Raw genomic sequence first — 19925 nt, forward strand, 5'->3', positions numbered from 1 at the left:
CCAAATTTTTAATAGATTGCTGAATAAAGCTTTTGGGAAAACCGCCAGTTCATGGGTTTAGGATTCCCTGGAGCCGAGAGGAAATCTTTCTGAATACCGTTTTCTTATCAAGTGACTCCCCCACCCCCCAACCCCAAGAGGCTTCATTTGTGGCACCATCCACAGGCTTTAGGGTCCAACTGAAAATCGGCTTATTTTTGCTTAGTTGACAGGATTGGGGAAAAAATAACAGTGATAGATGAAAAGTATCTTTAGGTATTGCAGTCTTAATGCTATGCAACATATGTAAAAGGGCCAAGGGGATTATAGACATTTCTTGAGCATCCACTATGGGCCAGACCTTCTGCAGCCCCAGGCAACTCACAGTCTTAGTGAGAGTGGGGCAAAGGGACAATCAACCATGCAACCATGTGGGAAGCTTCTTAGAGAAAAAGATAGTTGAACTGAGTTTTAAGATATGAATGATAGGAATTAGGGGGATTAAAGGAAAGGGTATTCTATGAAAAGGGGACCTAAAAGCATGATGCTTTTAGGGCACTGCAAAAAGTAGTTGGTATGATTGAAGCCAATACTCTATGGAGGAAGGGCTGGAGAAGAGATGCTGGGCCTTGTGTGCTGAAGCAGGGAGTCTGAACTTTATCCTGGATACTGTGGAATAATAAGCAGGAGAGTGGCACGACCAGATTTTCAATTTAGAAAGATCCCCCTGACTGAAATGTGGATGGTGAAATTTGAGGAAGCTGGGGTGGAAACAGGAAGACTAATTTTAAAAGCAGTGTAATATTCCAGACAAGAGAAGAGAGTGGCCCCAACTACACTAAAAGCTGTGAAAATAGAGAGGAGTAGATGGTAGCAAATATATGGCAGAATCTGCATAATTTAGACATGGCAGAATGTACAATTTTAAGAAAGTGTACCGCTGTGTATGGGTAAAAGATATTATGGAAATACTGTTTAAGGACCATCATGATGGAAAATTTGAATACAATTTTTTGTTCTTTTAAAAATATAAAAATGAAGTAAATACAGGACACATTTGGTAATAGCAAATGTGCAAGGAAAAGGATAGGTTCTCTGGGGGGGCCATAAGTGTTTAGAGTTTGGGGACCCTTATAGAGGACGTAGAGTATGCTGACTAGTGATATAGCTTGATACAGTGTTTACCATAAGCACTATGATCTATGATCACCAAGTATACTAACATCAGGGGATTATGCTAAATAAATATTATAAAATAGTAATTATAAGCAACTTTGAGAAACAAAAAATCTTTATTTTTTACAAATGTTTTCATAAATGCATTTTATATTTGATATGCATGCTACTATAACAAAGCAACTAAAAATATAATTACAGTTAAAATAACTTTATGCATATTTAAAAGGTAATTTTTTAATCTCCTCAATTTTTAAAAATTGAAAGTAGAATAAGCAGTTCTTGCAAAAATATCCATTGCCCTCCATGCAATTTTTGCAATGACTTAACAAGGAAAATAAAAATAATCAGTCAAATGAATGCTTAAAAGCCACTGTCACCTCATGAAAACCTTTTGTTTGGGACCAAGTTTAGAAATGCTCGTGTTCCAGGTAGTATATATCTATTGCCTCTGGGTTATAACCATTCATGTGTTCTAACTGAAGAGTTTCTCATTAGGGCTTTGTCCTCACGTGAATGCTAATTCCATTCTTACTGCAGTTAACTGTAGATTCACAGAAAGGACTGTGTAGCATACTTGAGAGAAAATTCAGACTACCAGGATCATTTTTTCTTTTCATGTATATGCTTCCTTAAAATAGAAATAGGCAAGAAAATACAGCAACTTAGCTCATATAGTTTATCAATTTTATATATGATTTTCCATTCTTTTTTTCCTGAGATATGAAGCAAGTTTGTAAGTGGTCTGTTTTCATGCAAAAATACATTTTTCCATTCTTTACATTCATTTCACAGTATTTTGTATTCTAAGTAACTATATCACATTTGTGCTTTATACATTTGGAAAATAAAGAATAATTCATTCCCTTTACTGCAGAAAAATAAAAGATCAGAGGTTCTTTGATGGGTAATACAATCAAATTAAGTGCTGACTTCAAGTTGCTAAAACATTACCTGACTATAAAAATTGCAATGAAAAAATCCTATTTTTTCTCATGCTTGCAGTTTTACCTAAATTTAGAACGAAAGGTTGACTTACTCATGTGAGGGAGACTAGGTATGTTTATTCCTTAGACTCCTGAGTTCGTGAGTTCCTAATATGTGAAGCTAGGCCTGCACATACCTGGTCAGTTTCCTCTCTCACCTGGAGGAGAATCACAATACAAAGATGTCTTTTATGGCAAAAGGAAAAAAAAATTGGTGTATATTCTATTTTATATCTTTATAGACAACAAGATTAGTTTGTAAAATGTAAGAATTACTAACACATTTAAATGAGAAAGAGATAAAAGGCCAAACATTTAAGAACATGTTTATGTTACGTAATTGATCTCCGTTATACCTCTAGACTTAAATCGGATCTGATGTCCACTATGAATGTAAATGTCTTAAGTACATAGCCTTTTTCTACATTGGTTAAAGAGAAATACAAACTTTTCCCCCCTCAAAATAAAGTTGGGAAATCTGAAGTAAGAAGGATTTTTTTTTCCATTAACACATATTGTTTCATTTCTCCTTTATTAAAAAATTCAGTAAAGTTAAACAGTGGAAAAAATAAATGTACAAGCAATATATTTAGGGCCCACTGTTTACTGTTCTCAGCACATCTGCCAGAACCTATTTATATGCCCAAGTGTGACGATTTTCACAGGAATCAGGAAGGCGAATAGAAACATAAGATCTTTAAAGTGAGAAAGAGAAGAAATCTTAAGTTATCCATAATCAATTATCTCTAACAATTATTAGGTATAAATGTAATCAAAATAAATTTTAAATTATTTGCTTATAATTTCATTGTCTAAAATCCTTTGGAAACAAAGACAAATATGAAATTTAGTTGAGCAGAAGGACAATGGGAAAGAGGTTCATTTTCCTCAAGATGTGAAGCTACTTGCCTTTAAAATAATACAAATATCCAATTCAGGTAATGATTTTCTCTTTTAATTAGTCAAATATATATTAAATATAAAAAAATTAATGCTATGTATAATAGATGTGGCCTTGGACAGTTTTAATATTTGTTTATTTAGAAATGCCTTTAAAAATTAATGTGCACAGAACTAGGTCATCTACTAAAAGTCAAATTTATAAGTGCAAGTAGTGGGACTGCAGAGAGAATCCAGCAAAGGAATATGTAAAAGATTGGATAAATACATCAAATGAAGCTGTGGTCGTCCACTTTTGTGAAGACTGAAATATAAGTGTATAATCACTGGTGCAGATTCATCTAGTGAGCCTGTGTGATTATGCAGTTTCTAACCGACAGCATTTATTGACAGTTTGGATTTGCTCCAGGGGTAAGGAGCTTCTGGACTGTGAATACTGCCCCCATCTCTGCTTTCAGAGTCCTGTCTCTACAGAAGAAAACACTTTCCTAGGGACAGTTTCTTCTGTAGATGCAGTCTGTAGCTTGGAACCTAACTGCTGTCCATGCTGGGCTTTAATTATACGACATTGTTGGCACCCAGGTGCAAGAAGTATTTAAACACATAATGCCAAGAAAGGAGGTTTTCATGGGTAAGCTTAGAAGGGTTTAGAGATTCTATGCATGAAATTATTTCCCAAGGAGATATTTATCTATGATGGACGTAAACAGTTTTCTAGGGGTATTTTGAAGAGGTTCTTCAAACTTACGTTGTTGAAAAATTATTTCATTTGGAAATAACATCCCCCCCTCCCTACATCCTGCCGTGATAATCTCTTACTGGAAGAAAGTGAAGCTGTTCAGAATTATTGCCATATGGGTTTCCCAGGCCTGGCATGGACACATTGAGAATGGAAAGACTGGAAGAACCCAGCAAGGAACATCAGTACATTAATTGCTGCCCACCCTGAGAAATAATTCTGGGTTTCTTCTCCCAAGTCTTCCCTAAAGGTCCATTCATTGCAGAGCAGAGTCAAACAGACATCTTTTATAATTCATGTGGTAAGACATCCATGAATATACACATGCTATCCTTGAAGTAGTTGTACATTACATTTTTTTCTAGGTAGCTCCTTAATATTTGAATGAGCTTAATAAATAAGAAAATGTATTGAAAGATCTTTGTAAAATGTTATGTAAATACATTTGTTTTAAGAATACTTGAATTTGCATTCTTCATAAATAAAAGTAAAAATTGGAGAGAAAATTTTTTCACATCAATGAGGATTGTTATGTTTAAAGAATCTGAAGTTATGTAGAAAGTGAGCTATCATGTTTTGTTTCAGAATTATTCTGTATTAGTTTTAATTTTTTAAGTCTGATTTAATTGTGATTTTGACCATCAGTTATTGAATGAGGTAGTCCACATTGCCTAGATATTTGCTGTACCTGGTTACTATTCCACAAATAATTCCACATTGCCTAGATATTTGCTGTACCTGGTTACTATTCCACAAATAATTAAGTACAATATATCAGTTATGTTTTTCCTTTATGTTTAATAGAAGTTCTGTGAACACTGAGAATATATTACTTTTAGTGGTACACAGTTCTTGAGAAAAGTCTTGATTTTTACAATGCCATTTCTGATATTTTTAGCAGCTTACTACAATATCATTGTAATAAAAATAAAGTATACTCGGTGATGAGAGAGAAAATATTGTTAAAGACCTCTTGGGACAGGAAGAGGCTCAGTCATAAGGTCACGTGCTTTTCATTTTCAGCTGCATCATTCTGACACATTACTTTCAAAAAATAACTATAATATTGCTACATTGTCCATTATACTGAGAAGAACTTCCCTTGAACTTCACATGGAGATTGAGTAAAGCTCTTCTATTTGTTTTTTGAAGTACTCTCTCAGCTCAGGTCTCTTAGCCTTTAGTGTTGGTGTCAGCAAGCCATTTTGAACTGAGAACATATCAGAGTGGATGTGAATGGCTTTAACCTAAAAACCAAATGCAGAATACATCTTTATCAGGAATATAACACAGCATTCATAGCATACATGATAAAAGTAGACAGGCATATGGGAATAGAAATATTGATATAAAAACACTATGCCTATTTAAAAGTCAGAGTTATCCTAATAACATTTCAGCCTATTTGATATGTCTGAAAGCCACCTTTTTTCCTTCTTACTCCTCCATTTAGCCAGTCAACAGAAATGAGTTAGTTCCTTACTCTGTGCCAGGCACGGAGGACACAAAGGGGGATCATGAGCACCCCTGCCCTCGGGGAGTGCACACTGGAATCCAGTAGAGCAGACACACTGGGTAATTATTAGACAATGCGGTCTACACAGGATGAAGGGCACCTAACTCAGTTATGGCAGGGAAGAGAGAGGAGCAGTCAGGGAAGCCTTCTCAAATCAGGTGAGTGTTAAAGGACGAGTACGAGTTAACCAGCAAAGGAGGAGAGGTGGGTGGAGAAGGGCATTTCCAGGCAGAGGCAACCCTATGAACAAAGCTACGGGAGTGAGAAATGGCAGAGTATGAAAAAGGAAATCCAAGTGATTTCTGTTGTAGTTACATAAAGTAGGAGGCGAAGTGGGTGAGAGATGAAGCTGAAGTGGTAGATGGGGCAGTTTATAGAGGAAAACAGTAGGAGATTTTTATACAGGGCAATGACATGGCTGAATATACAATTTGTAAAGATCTCTCCAAGAGAAATGTGAAGATGGCTTTTAAGAATGTTAAGATTAGAAGCAGGGAAACCAATCAGAAGGACCTGACCAATCCACAGGAGAGAAGAAGATAAGGGCCTGCACCTACAGAAGTGGCAGAGACAGAGACAAGTAAGCAGTTCTAAGAGCGATTTAGAGATAAATGGGCAGGATGTAATAAAGAAGGAGGCAGCCTTGAGGACTTCCAGGTTTCCAGCTTGGAGGGCTGCATGGACAGTGGTGCCATTCACAGGAGAAATATAAAGTCTAGGTGGGGACATGACGAGTCTGTGTTAAAAAAAAAAAGTTCTGCCAGAAAATGTGATCACATTATTGGAAGGAGGAATGGAGGGATCAGACTTAGTGTTCGTGTTGCCTATTTCCATGAGGCAGATTCCAGGCCTCCTCATGCAAAGTCTCTTTGCAAGCCTGAATGGGGGACCAGAGAGATAGATGAACTAACCTGGGAGGGCCTGGGCAGTCTCCTCCCACATGAGATTTCAGCTGAAAGGGTGACTGTCAGTTCAACCAGAATTTTATGATCTGGGCTTGAGCTGAATCCTGGAGTGACAATGTCTCTAAGAAATTGTATCCTGACTGACAACTGGGTCTATATTCAATTATTTTGTTGAGACAACAGATCCATATTATTAAATAGCAAATGAACTGCTATATATAGACTTTAAAAAATTAACTCAAAATATATGCGCTAAATACATATATATTTTCACTTGTTGTTTTGCTTAATTGGAATTTATTGAGCAACTACCATGTGTCAGGTATAGTGTAAGGCACCAGGGATACAAAGAAGAACAAGACACAATCTCTGCACACATGGAGCTTACAATCTAACGAGGGATGCTGCAGTATGATAATACTACTATAGGGACGAGCAGTTGTCAGTTGCTTTCCCAGTATCACTCCCTATCTTCCATGCTAATAAAACCCAGGTTTTGTTTGGGGCCAAAATGTTCTATGTAAACTATGACAATCCTATGTCCTGATTTCCCAGGCTCCCTTGCAGCTAAGGTGTAGTCATAAGATCCATCTGTGGCTAGTGAGAAGGGATAGCTTTTGCTTTCCTAATAAAAGGTCCAGACATACCTATTTCTACCCACTCTCTTTTTTTCCTTCCTTGAATATGGACAATGTCCAAAGCTGTAGCAGCCACAGAAAGTGATAAGCCAACATACTAAGAAGGGAGAGTGGAAAGATAGGCAGAGCCTAGGTCTTTGAGAACCTGTACCTGCCTTGGACTGCCTATGTTCGGACTTCTTATGTGAGAACACCAAAAAAACACACCCTATGTGTTTAAGACCCTGAGGGTTTTCTTTTAGAGCTGAATGCCTTTCTGATATAGCACCTAACCCAGTCTCTGGAGCAGGATTCATTGAAAAGGGATGCTTGAGTTGAACTCTGGAGGATAAGTAGGCTTTGGCCAGATGAAGATAGCAAGGGGAAGGGAGAGGCTGTTATATGGCTCTAGGCAGAGGCAACATGTGCCAAAACACACTTGGGACATCACAAGTATAGGCTGCAGCAGGTGATACAAATAAAGAAGAAGAAAGAGATGGGGCTGGGGAGATAGGCTGGGGCCAAATTACAAAGGATCAATATGCCAAGGTAGGGATTTTGGACATAATTCTTTAAACAATTTTTAATCAGTGAGAGACAGTACTAGCATGCATCTTTGGAAAGATTACCCTGTTAAGAGAGGATTAAAATGAGGTAAAAGTGGAAGCTGGAAGACCAGCCAAAAGGCAAGATTGATGGTGATTTAGGCTATAAAGTTGGCTGTGGAGATGGAAATAGATTTGGGGAGTAGAAAGGACAGGACTTACAATTGGTTTGGGTAATTGATAGAGAAAGAGATTTTAAGACGGGCTCTAGATTTCTGCTTGAGCAGAAAAACTGGAGGAGGAGCAGAAAGATTCTTTGGAGGCAGGAAGATCAAGTATTCATGTCAAGTTTGAAATGCTTCTGAGACATCCAAGTGGTTTTTGGACATTGGATATATTAGTATTAGTATGTAGGACACAGCTTCAGCCTGGGCTTGAGAGACAGGAGTTTCTTGAGGAGTAGAAAGGAACGGGGGTGTGGGTTACAGAAGCCAGGAGAACAAGAGTGAAAGGTTACTGTGGCATGTGTTACTGTCATATGAGAATTGTTAATTAAAATCAATGGATACAATCAGGAAATGACTTATTTCAAAAATCAGTCTATGCACCACCTCACACCCATTAGGCTGGCTATTATCCAGAAAACAGAAATAACAAGTGTTGGTGAGGATATAGAGAAACTGGAATATATACCCAAAAGAATTGAAAGCAGGATCTCAAAGAGATATTTGTAAATCCATGTTCATAGCAGCGTTATTCACAATAGCTAAAACAGGGAAGCAACGCAAATGTCCATCAGCAGATGAATGGATAGGCAAAATGTGGCATAGACATACAATGGAATATTATTTATATAAAGTAAGGAAATTCTGACACATGCTACAACATGGATGAACTTTGAGGGCGTTAGGCTAAGTGAAATAAGCCAGTCACAAAAACACAAGTACTTAGAGTAGTCAAAGTCATAGGGACAGAAAGTAAAATGGTGGTTTCTGGAGGCTGGGGGGAGGGCGGGAATTGGGAGTTATTGTTCGAGGGGTACAGAGCTTCATTCTACAAAATGAAGAGTTACAGAGATGGATGGTGGTGATGGTTGTACAACATTATGAATGTATTAATGCCACTGAACTGCACACGTAAAAAATGGTTAAGATGGTAAATTTTATGTTATGTGTATTTAACCACCAAAAATTTAAAAATTGGAAAAAATCAATGTATGCAAATAGTCGCAAAAAATTCAACATGTCAGTGATTGTTTTCCAAATCTCTGATGCTAACGGTCTAGTGTCCTGGCAGGTGGGTATTATAATATGACAAAGAAGTCTTTCCTCAGAAAATTCTCCATTGCATTCACTGATTTTTCAGATCAAAGACTCAATATACAAAGAAGACCCCTAAAACAGCTACACTTTCTACTTCTTAAAAAGTTTTTAAGAAAAATTCTGGCATTTTTTAAACCCATGCTTGTAATTTTAAAATGTGATAATTTTCAAATGAGCACAGCATTAATAAATGAGATTCATCTTTGTCTCTTTAGAAATTTGTTCAAATGAAGGATTCACTTTTGCTATAAAAAGAATAGCATTTTAAGGGATTCGTGTGTGGTGGGAAGGGGAGGACTGGACTTTAGGCTAAAATTAAAGCTAGCATTACAGTTAGCTGCCTCAACTTTACCTTACATACTGAAAGGATTTCTACTTGGATATCCAGTATAAATAACTGGAAATCTGAGGCTCTTGGCTAAAAAGAGGCATTATCGAATGTTTCAAAATTTGTTAAGGTTCTTGTAAAAAGTGTTTTGTTTGAAAATTCTCTCAACTCCAATATAAAATAAAAATTTTCTGAATTTTTTTCATGGCAAAATAAAAAAAATTAAAAAAAAAATTCTCTCAGTGTTTTTGATGCTCAAAGAAGCAAAGATTTGGTAAGGAATAGGGCTGCCAGTTTTTGTACCCTCTGGAATATACTTTTTTCCTAATTTGTTTTGATCAAACATAAATCATCCTAGGGGATCCAAAATTCACTGGAAACAGGTCCCAAGGGAGACGTTTTCAGACCATAGTGCACTGAGAGCTAGGGGTTCTGCAGTGGCCTCTGCTGGGCAGGGGTATAGAGGTGGAGATGGGCGTGAAGGTGGAGTGTAGACAGACACGGGTGGGATGAGGTGGGGGAGAGGCAAAAGTGCATTGGAGGCGGGGTGGGGGAGGGATGAGTGAGGGGGCTGGGTTGAGGGGTGGGAGGTGGAAGACAGGCTCTGGCTCAAGCCCCAAACCTACCAGAGCAGCACTGCTCTTATGTTTTGTACGTGCTCATAAGGTGCATATAAGATGTCATCTAAGTTCTGCTACTCAAGTTCAGAAATCACCATTTGATAACAAAACTAGCTAGCTTGAAGAAAATATGAACAAAATCCAAATCAAACTTAATCCTAGATACAGTGATTTAACTTAGTAATTCATGTTTACCTCCATGAAATGAAAAACTGGCAGTGCTAATATCCTTAATTTTTTTTTTAAAGTTCCTTTCTGATAGAAACAGTATCACATAAAGACTTCTGGCAAGTGTAAACGATCTATCCACCTTCTTCTGTAAATGAAATTAATAATATAATTTTATAGGAGATGCCAATGCCAAGATACAATTTCTACAAGTGTCCTGGCAGCCTGGGTTTCAGCTCATCTGCATTCCTAACAGCATGTGGAGAACATGTGTAATTGAGACAAGAGTCTATGTTCAGTACAGGGACTTGGGAGAACACCTCTGAAAATACAGCAGTGACAAGCAGAAGCTTCAAACAATACAGCACAGGGAAGATGACTCTCATAGGGAGAGCTACATACACTATTTAGATGGTAAGTAGAATGTAAAAGAAAACACTATGATCTTAGGAAGAAAGAACTGCATCTGCTGGTAGATTTTGAGTATCTGTCAAACCAGCAACCTGTAGCAGGCCTAAAGTGCTGACTGGGGCATCTGCAGTTCAATGTGGCTCTCTACAACACAGTCTCTGCCTGAGGAGAGGAAACACAATTAAATACAGTGTTGAGGGAAGCCGAGTAATATGGCACTCAGCTCACCTTTCAGCCACTTAGTGAGCAGATCAGAGTGGCACTACTGCCAGTCCCTGCTCCAGCCTGACCTACAGCCCTGGGTCTATTTAAATTCTTCCATGAAAATACCTATACAAATTGCGCCAGTGACTAAAAGTCTAATCAGTAAGTGGGAAAAAATGAGTCAAAACAGTTCTTTAACTGACCTTAACTGTGGGCCCCAAACCTATAGTTAGTTTATTTTCAGAAGTAAACCAATGGTAAAACGAATTTTCATTTTTTATAAATAATTACATATTTTCTAATAAAACCAAACTGTTGAATTATGGGGGGGGGGGAAGGAACGAGAGTCTTTAGTCTCCCTTTATGCCTAACACAACATAAAACTTGTTTTCCAGTTTGCAATAAGCAAAGTTTTTATTGAGGAAAGAAGGAAGGAGATGCTTAATGTTACCTCCCTTTCTGAAACTACACTCTTGTCACGGAAAAGTGATTCTATAGTTTTTTTTTAATTTAAAGATACTATAACATTTAAATATTATATTGGAATATAATGCCTCAAAAATGTCAATGTATGCCAACTCATTAAAGCATAGAAATTTTCATAATTCTGAAAAAAAAAACTATTTAAAATCTTTCAATGGTATTACTCTGTGAAACACTTTAACACACAATATTGCTTGTAGCTAATAAACACAGAGTGAATAATTTAGGACAAGAGAAATTTTAAAATTTTAAATTAGGGAAATGTTCAATTCATTTCTGATTTAAAGGTAAATTGATTAGGTAAGTATTCATTTCAATGACAAGAAATACAGTAAAATATATTTAGCAAGGGCTTTGCAGTCCAAATTTGAAAACTGTCAAGTTTCAAAGTTCACTTTGTATTTTATACGCCTATGCAAACTAATAAGGCATAGAAATGTCAAAAAAAAAAAGGTTAAATCACAGTTAAGTATGCTCAGATACTTCCCAAGAACCTACATATTTTAATTATTGATAACAGTTATTTTAAATGCTTCTTATCTACTCATTAAATCTCCATAAATTGATAATGGTTGGCCTAGTTCTAGGAATTGTCTGTTTCTGGAAATCAAATTACGTTAATTTTTCATCTAATTCAAAGTTTCATTCAGATCAATGCTGCCCAGTAAGTCTGAACTCCTAAAGCTTCTGTTGAATGATTTAAGCCTTGGGCTTGGATATCTACTGGGGGAGGAGGGGGGGTAAAAAATTAGCATTAAGCCTTAATTGATCATTCCTTTTTGAGGAAAAGGGAAAAGGACTAGCTGACAATAGATTATGGATTAACTCAAGTAATTTATGTTGAGCTTTGGAACACAACTAGGAGCACACACCAACAAAGAGGAGAATGAGAACAGAGAAAATGAAGAGGTAACAGCCTTGGCAATAAAACTCAGGCCTTTGGGATGCCACATGACTTCTCTGTATTTAAGGTTACCATGGCGAGGGCCGAATATTAGAGCAGAAACTTTGCTTAAGGCGTATGGAAAGTCAAGAATACGTCTCCTCTCAGTAAAAGCTCTAACTTGAGCAATGGTTAACACTGGAACCTTAACCAAAGGTTTCTTTTAAACATAAGCTTAAGAGTGGTAGTCTTTTCCAAGGAGAGGACTCTGTTACAATTCTCCACCTGCTCTGAGGCAGATCACGCAGCCCACATCCAGCAGGGGGCATGCAAGCCTTGGGAATCACAAGAGTATCCGCAGGATCCCCAGTGCACGCCCAGCGCCCTTACAGCCATCCATTCAGGTAATAGGGAGCCCAGATCAACCAGGTCTCCAACCACTCATTTGTGGCACCTGCTCTACAGGATCACATCTACAGTCACACAGCTCCCCGTAATGGAAGAGCAATGAAGTCAGTTTTAGCAAATTTAGAAATTTAATTATCATGCCAGAAATGACCTTGCATTCAGAAAGATAAATATGACTTGCCTGAATGCATCAGATTTTATAATTTTTAAAAATAAGGATTTATTCATCCAGGCCTTATTTGCCCTAAAACACACTGATGGATGAGGGTAAAGCAGTTTCTCTCAAGCTAGATTAATGTAAAGATCCATTTCAAAAGAAAAACAATTCCCTCAAACCCTGAAACTATATTTAGATTTCCTCACTTTGAAACTTAAGAAATTAAAAGTCTTAATCTGTGGAAATGTTTTCTAATTGTCAAACAACTGCTGTAAGAGTTTATATTTAAAACTGGTTTAAAAATGTTTTTAGGTTAACATCAAAATGAACATATACAAAGGGGCTTCCCTGGTGGTGCAGTAGTTGAGAATCTGCCTGCCAATGCAGGAGACACGGGTTCAAGCCCTGGTCCGGGAAGATCCCACGTGCAGTGGAGCAACTAAGCCCGTGAGCCACAACTACTGAGCCCGTGTGCCACAACTACTGAAGCCCAAGTGCCCCAGAGCCCATGCTCTGCAACAAGAGAAGCCACCGCAGTGAGAAGCCCGCGCACCACAACAAAGAGTAGCTCCCGCTCACCGCAACTAGAGAAAGCCCGTGCGCAGCAACGAAGACCCAACACAGCCAAAAATAAATAAATAAAAAAATTTATATTAAAATAAAAGAACAGATAAAATTTAAACTTCTCATAAACCTTGCAGATCCTTAATACTATATTTGGGGACACTGTTGGAGAACCATTTTATGAAAAACAATTATATTAAATACATACTAAGAAATTTTTAAAAATCAGCCTATTAATATTTTTCTGTTTGAAGAATTTTTCTTTTTGAATTTGTGACTAAAGAGGATTATAAATGGCATGTGTAAGTAGGACCAAGTACGCTTATGAACTCAGTTACAAAAAAGAACCCCAACCTTGCAAAGACGGAAAGTCTTAGAGGTCTGCTGTGTCCACTCCCAACACACTCTTTGTTTCCTCCTCTTTGTTCAGGGCATGCTGGGCTGACAGATCAGTGGCCCCAGGAGTGCAATCTTTCTGATGTCCTAGCAAGTAAGCTTGCCTGCTGCAGCCAAGAAGACAGTCCCCATAAAAATAAAAATAAGACAGGAGTCTGGTCTTGAGTACTGCACGCAGCTTGGAGACACACCATGTAGACATGCTGTACCAGTTATGGCTAGGGTAATATTTCAGCTTTATGAACATCTGTGATTATGAGGACAATAAGCACAGTCTCACTCAGCCTACGACCGATTTTAGTTAGGATGCAGGCTGTTGCAAAGTCAGCTTAGAACAGGCCTTCAGGGGTCCGTTAGTACACTGCCTGTCTGCAGGCCACAGCATGGAGGATAGGGAATCTAGGTCAGGGTCACTGTTGGTTACTTTAATTCTCATCCCTGCATAAAGGGCAGTAACAAGTATGGAGAAGGTAACAGTTACCTGTTCAAAAGAATGGAGTCCACTTTCTTTTCCTAACCTCACCATATCTTCCAAAATGGCTTTCCTCAGCTCCTGAATTGAACCATATAGGTAAAATTACAAGGCAAAAACACATTTCAAAATGGAGATAGAAGAATCAATGAGTTGTGAGCAAAGTATAACTGGCAATCATACCAACACTCCCCCCACCTTTCAAACCCCCAACTAGGGCTGACGCTCCCTGGCAGAAAGCCAATTACCATCCCTCATCTGGCAAGTAAGTGCCTGCATGGCCTAAGGAGTGTCCAACAACAGGCTAAGGGACCACTCAATTTTGTTTTTTAAAGCAGACCTCTGGTCAGCCTAGTGAGTCTCAGGGGCCCTGTCACCCCCAGAAGAGCCCAGGGCCTGGTGGGAGCTCTAGGGTTCATGGCTGCTGCTAAGAAACAGATCATGTGACTGAGGGGCCGATGCTGAGTCAGGGCACAGAGATCCTCTGAGTCAGGGCACAGAGATCCTGGCACAGTACAGGTGCCAGGAGAAGGCTTCTGGAAGGTGTGAGCGGCAAATGTTCTAAGCAGGGAGAACTGTGCTCCTTTTTCAATTCCATGACTGTCTCTCTAAGCCCAGTAGATATAAAAGCTACCTCACATTAGGAGAGAGCAGGGCCAGTGAGTCAGAAGGCCTATTCTCACATCTGACACTGCTGTTAACCAGCTATGTGGCTTTGGGCAAGACGCCTCCCTCTCTGGACTCTCCTGCAAGCTGCAAAACAACAGGGCTGGACAAACTTTCTCTGATGTCTCCTGGCTGGAAAATTCAATAGTTTATCAAGTGTTCTAAGAAGAGAGATGAGCTCCTTCTGCAACAATGACAAAAGACAAACCTCTGGTTTAGGATTCCTACCATTTATAAAATAAAGTTAGAAATTTCCCTATAGGTTCAAATTTCACTTGGGCTACTGTTTTTGTATGTCCTCTCATTATGCAGTATCACAGAAGGTCCAGCAGTCTTTTGGGGAACAGCCCCAAGGTACAGACCTTATTTGTGCAGAGCTCTGCATACGTCCCTTCAATTCCTCTCTTCTGGGCCCAAGAGGGCATGACTTCCGGGTCGGGCACGACTATGCCCACCAAAAAGGCCTGCGATCCCACCAAAGGAAAACACAGTTATGACAAAAGCTTTTAAAGTGGTTATTTGCGGTCCAGCATTAAAACTAATCTCTTGGTATTCTCAGACTCCACTCTTTTCTAAAAATATGTATATGTTTATGTTATGAAACATATCACACATTCTCGACAGAAATATTCTTGAATATTTCTGATATACTTCCCTAACTTCGTAAAAAGTTTATTAATAAAAAATAAGCTTAAGAAGATTAGGAATCAGTAAGGTTAGTCCTGTATGTACCTTTGATTCTCATGCCAATCTTAAATGAGTACATCTTTAGGATACTAATCAACCAGCTCTACAATCCAAAACACATACATTTCTAAGGATTTCCAGACCATTTTGAAATTGATTCATTAGTATGGTCCTCATTCTTTAAGAACACCATTTTAATTTTTAAATCATTTTCTTAAAAAATAATTTAATAGTCTTTAATTACATAAATCCAATGATAGCACAGAATATATTCACAGTGATCTTTCTGACTTCAGATCTAAATGATACCAGAAAGCAGAATAAATATAAATCCTCTTCAAATAATTTAATCCTGTACTATATTAGCACATTAGCTTAATATATTAAGATATATCATCAGTATCATTATTCGCAATACTGCACCTATTTATCTGTAAAGTTCTTATGTGTATTTCAAAATCAAAAGAGCAGAAACCCTGAATCTCGCTGCAGCATATTACCTCAAAATTCCTCTTGGAAGTAGACAGAGCATAAGTTAAAAGTAGTGGGAATGTTATTACTACTACTTTAAGCAACTTATTTACCTAACTGCAATTTACCAAACTATAAGCAATTAAGATTTCTCCCTTAGAAAGGCATTTTCTCTCATGATCCTATACGCCAGAGAATACCAGTATCTGATTGGAAATTAATGTTCATCACTTTAATCAAATACCAGTTACTTAGGAAACCATTCCCAGAGTACTCATCAGGCCCAAAGTACGTGTGGGAGGGCTGAGGCCTAGGGGACTCACCTTTAAGCTGTCCCCATGGACATACATTTGTGCAACAGGCTCACTCCGGATGTAGATGTTCTCAATCATCTCAGGCGCAATATATTCTCCCTGAGCAAGTTTAAATATGTGCTTCTTCCGATCAATAATTTTAAGAGTTCCAGCCTGTGGAATTGGACAAGCGGCTTCATAAAATGGCGGCATTCCCAAGCCTGAGCCCCTCACTCATTAGTGCCATAGCCCCTCACCTCTCCAACGCCCGGTCTCACCCTGCAAGCCCCACCAGATCTGCTCGTGCACCTGACATCTCTGCTCTCATGGAGCCACTGCACGGCTGGAGAGGGACGCCGTGCACAAGGGTGGATGGCTCCCAAGGTCTGCTGGGCCCTGAGTGCCCACTGTCCTGTACCCTCACCATGCGCCCTACTCCCCCTCCCACCCCTGCCACCCTGGTGCCCAGCAACAGGTGCCCTCCTCCTCAGGAGGCCACCCACCTTCCCATCAGGGCTCCTCTAACCCAGGCCCTCGCTCCAGCTGTCGCTTTTCTCAGCAGCATCTTCAGATTCTCCCCCTTGAACCATGCTTAGGCCACCACTCCCAAAGAGCAGCCTCTCCATCCTTCAGCACATAGCACAGCTCTGGCAGAGGACCCCAGGTGGCATTAGGAGCCCTCTCCCTCCAGGACCTCTGCAGCAGGCAGGCCACCCCTTGGGCAGTGAGTGCTTGCACCCCTGGCCTCCAGGAACCCCACTCACCTCCCTGACTCCCTTCAAAACTTTTTGAATTTCCAAGGTGAATAGGTGGGTCTCTCTCCTTTGGCTCTCTCCTTGAACGTTGCAACATCCTCACCTTCACTGACGATGCTCCTTGAGGTGACCACCATTTATCTCCTAAGTGGCCACTCCTGCATATGTCTGAGCTTCCAGCCAGAGCTCTTCACTGAGTTCCAGACCCAGAACCTCACTATCCTCCAAACTCTACAAAAACCAGGCCCTTTTCCCTGCACGATGCAACATGCCCTAAAGGAAGCTCATCCTTCTCCTCCTCAAGCCTGTCCCATTCCCCAAGCCCCAGACCTGGAGATGGCCTTGCCATTGGCCTCTCCTGGGACTTCCAGCAGTCAGGCTCATCTGTCCTCACTCATAAATCCTTCTCACAGACACCTCCTCCTCCAACAAAACCACTTCCTTACTGAACGTGTGCACACACTCTGGCCCTGCTCTATCTGTTCAATCATCAGAACCAGAGTAGTCTCGCCAGAAGAGAAAAACAAGCAGGCCTTGTTTTGCTCAAAATCCAGGCTGGACATCAGGGCCGTTCCTTACACTGGCTTCTTTGGTCCTCGTGGCACCCCATGAGCTGGGTGTCATCACCTCCATTTCATAAATGGTGAAGGTGAGGATGAGAGAGGTCAGTTAACGCCTCGAAGGCCACACAGCTAGGAGGTGGGAGAACCAGGACTTAAACCAGGTCTTTCTGGATCAGACACTTAGACCTTTTTCTTGATCTATCTAATACTATTTCAAAATAGTAATGATTTTAAAAACTGACTCCCACAGACTGCCTGCCTACTGCCTTGGGCTCTGAGTTCAGGCACAGCACTAGGTGCTTCACATGAATCAATTCACTTGCTTCTCACAACACCCTGCAAGGTGGGTGGTTTCATCCAAGTTACAGGGCATCAGTGGCAGATCCAGAGTTTTGTGGGACTTCAAGTTTTTTCCAGTTTTGAGACCCCCACCTTTAAGAAAAATAATATAAAATGAAGTGCAGAGCCTTGAAAGGGGCCTATGCAAGTGAAGGCTGAAGCCTAGGCTTCGTTAGCTGATGGGACAATCTACCCTCTGCCAGTGTCCAGGGTCCTGCTGCTTCTCCAGCCTCCCTCCTCCACATCTGTGGGAACCTCAGTTAGAATTCCTTGCCTCACACCTCTAGTGTCTCCCTACTTAGCACATGCTATTACTCCTGCCCTGACTGTCCTTCCCACTCTCCCCTCTCCTCTTGGAACAGGACTTAAATCCTGAGACTCAGAGCCAGTAGGCGCTTGTCCTTCTCCCCTAGGTGAGCATGACCCTCATCTCATGCCCATCACACTGGGTTGGCAACTGTCTAAAGATGTGTCTCTCCCCTGAGCATAGTCCCTGGCCCAGGGATACATCCATGTCTGCTGCAAGAGTGAGGGTGTCTCAAAGTGAAATGCGCAGTTCCAGGCAGGGGCAAATCAGCTCACCAGCCCAGAGGGCCCCTGGAGGGCTTAACATCATTCACCTGTCCAATAAATTCAACATCTCAGAACTCCACCCAAAATCTTAGCAATCTCCCAGAGACACAGGAAAGGTTTCCTGGGGTGGGCTGCTGCAGGTGGAGGCTCTCGGTTTCAGTTACATAGTTTTTTTCTGGTCATGGTTTCCATCTAAGCATCTCCTGTGTGCCAGGTATTGTGCTAAGGGCTTTACAGGTATAATCTCATTTGTTCCTTACAACAACGACCATAGAGGTAAGCAATGTTATCACCTCCATTTTACAAATGACAGAATGAGGCACCACCACTGGTTTTGGCTAAAAGTTGGGGGCCACCGCTAAAGAATGCCATGTAGCCTTACTTTCTTATTCTATAACTGAGTCAATACAGAGCCCCAGAGAGGGATGAAGCTTTGCTCAAGGTCACGAGAGCAGCGGCTAGCAGAGACAAAGGAACGCCAGCATCCTCCTGCCCAGCTCCAAGCTCTTCACACTGCTCAGTGCCACCTGTCAGCTGGCGGCCAGTGTCCATGGGCTCCCAGGCCCTGCCTTCGTCAGATCTCCCAGAGTTACGAGCCCCATGCTCCTTGTACTTCACCCATCGGATTCCAGAACACTGTCAGATCTCTTCCTGGAAACCTCTTAAGGGTAGGGGGTAGGCCTCAAACTCCAGTTCTACGCTCCCAGAAGATCCCTGTCACCTTCATCAGGAGGATGCAGGAGGAGGCTCTGGGGGCGAGGTAAGGAAGAACCTCCCATTTCCCAGAGGTATTCTGGAATGATTACTTGTCAGGGTGGATATAAAGACTCCTGCCTTGGAGTGAATCAGATTATACACACTCCCACCACCACCATGTGTGGAGGCCCACGGTTCCAAACATACATACTGGCAGCCACTTCCCAATGTCTCCAGTGTGAAGCCAGCCGTCGTCGTCCAGGGCCTCCTTTGTCCTCTCCGGATCTTTCAAGTAACCTTTGAACACATTTGGTCCTCTCACACAGATCTGTAGGGACAAATGCCCGGTTTCTCTCAGCCCACAGCATAAGGAATCCTGATATGAGGCAGTCACGAGGCATGGGTAGAAAAATGGACACTATCCCTCAGGAAATCCACTGTGGAAACTACAGGGATGGAAAGAGAGGACAGGAACAGCCGCCAGCGTTCTCACCTGTCTCCTGCCTTCTCTCAAGCAGTGTCCTCTCCAACTACCTCTCTGCCGTCCCTTCTTCCTCAGGAACACTGTGGCTTTCGGTATGCGCTGCTTTGTGACACTGGATGGGGTCTCATCAGATACTGAAAGCTGGCTGATTCTACCAGAGGTGCTTGAGCCCCCTGCTTCATGACCAGGCACTCAGCTTTCCTATCTACTCCCATGGAATGAACAAGCTGTACTAGTCTGCTTTTGCAGTGAAGCATTGCAATGAAATCTGACTGATCATATAATGATAATTGGAAACTTGCAGTTGACTATCCATTAGGAAAACCAGTAATGGGAAGGAAACCTGGTCAAGGAGTATTTCAGAACACGGGGTATTGTTTTCTGTGAAAAATCAGGTATCATTAACTGGCTTTCACCTAGTTGACCCGGGAACACTGGCTTTATTAGTCCAAATATTGCTAGAAAGCATGGATTGGATGAAGTTCACTTCCATGTCAACACCACACATATTCTGGTACTGTCAGACACTAATCAAAAAGATAAGTAAACAGAAACTGACATAAGCTACTCTTTGGATTGAATAATTACCCAGACATTGGAGTTTTCAGGGTAGAGCTTC

At 40.6% G+C, this 19925-nt stretch overlaps 1 protein-coding gene across 10 annotated transcripts in view; it reads right to left on the bottom strand.

Annotated features, from left to right (window-relative positions):
• Positions 1 to 1311: 1311 nt before the first annotated feature.
• ACSL6 (acyl-CoA synthetase long chain family member 6) overlaps positions 1312 to 19925 on the bottom strand; it is a 67131-nt gene continuing 48517 nt past the window's right edge. For 8 of the 10 annotated variants that reach the window (XM_082651151.1, XM_082651153.1, XM_082651154.1 and 5 more), the window contains 5 exons: positions 19034 to 19150; positions 15927 to 16070; positions 14808 to 14909; positions 13789 to 13860; positions 1312 to 5027 (listed from right to left, as the gene is read on the bottom strand). In XM_082651151.1, coding sequence (XP_082507277.1) covers positions 4890 to 5027; positions 13789 to 13860; positions 14808 to 14909; positions 15927 to 16070; positions 19034 to 19150 — 573 coding nt within the window. In that variant the 3' untranslated portion in view covers positions 1312 to 4889. Of the gene's footprint in view, positions 5028 to 13294; positions 13415 to 13788; positions 13861 to 14807; positions 14910 to 15926; positions 16071 to 19033; positions 19151 to 19925 lie in introns of those variants that run through there. The other 2 variants (XR_014296510.1, XM_082651150.1) reach the window with 2 other exon arrangements.

The sequence above is a fragment of the Grampus griseus genome (assembly GCF_964374135.1).
Source record: "Grampus griseus genome assembly, chromosome: 3".
In the NCBI taxonomy this organism is placed as follows: Eukaryota; Metazoa; Chordata; class Mammalia; order Artiodactyla; family Delphinidae; genus Grampus; species Grampus griseus.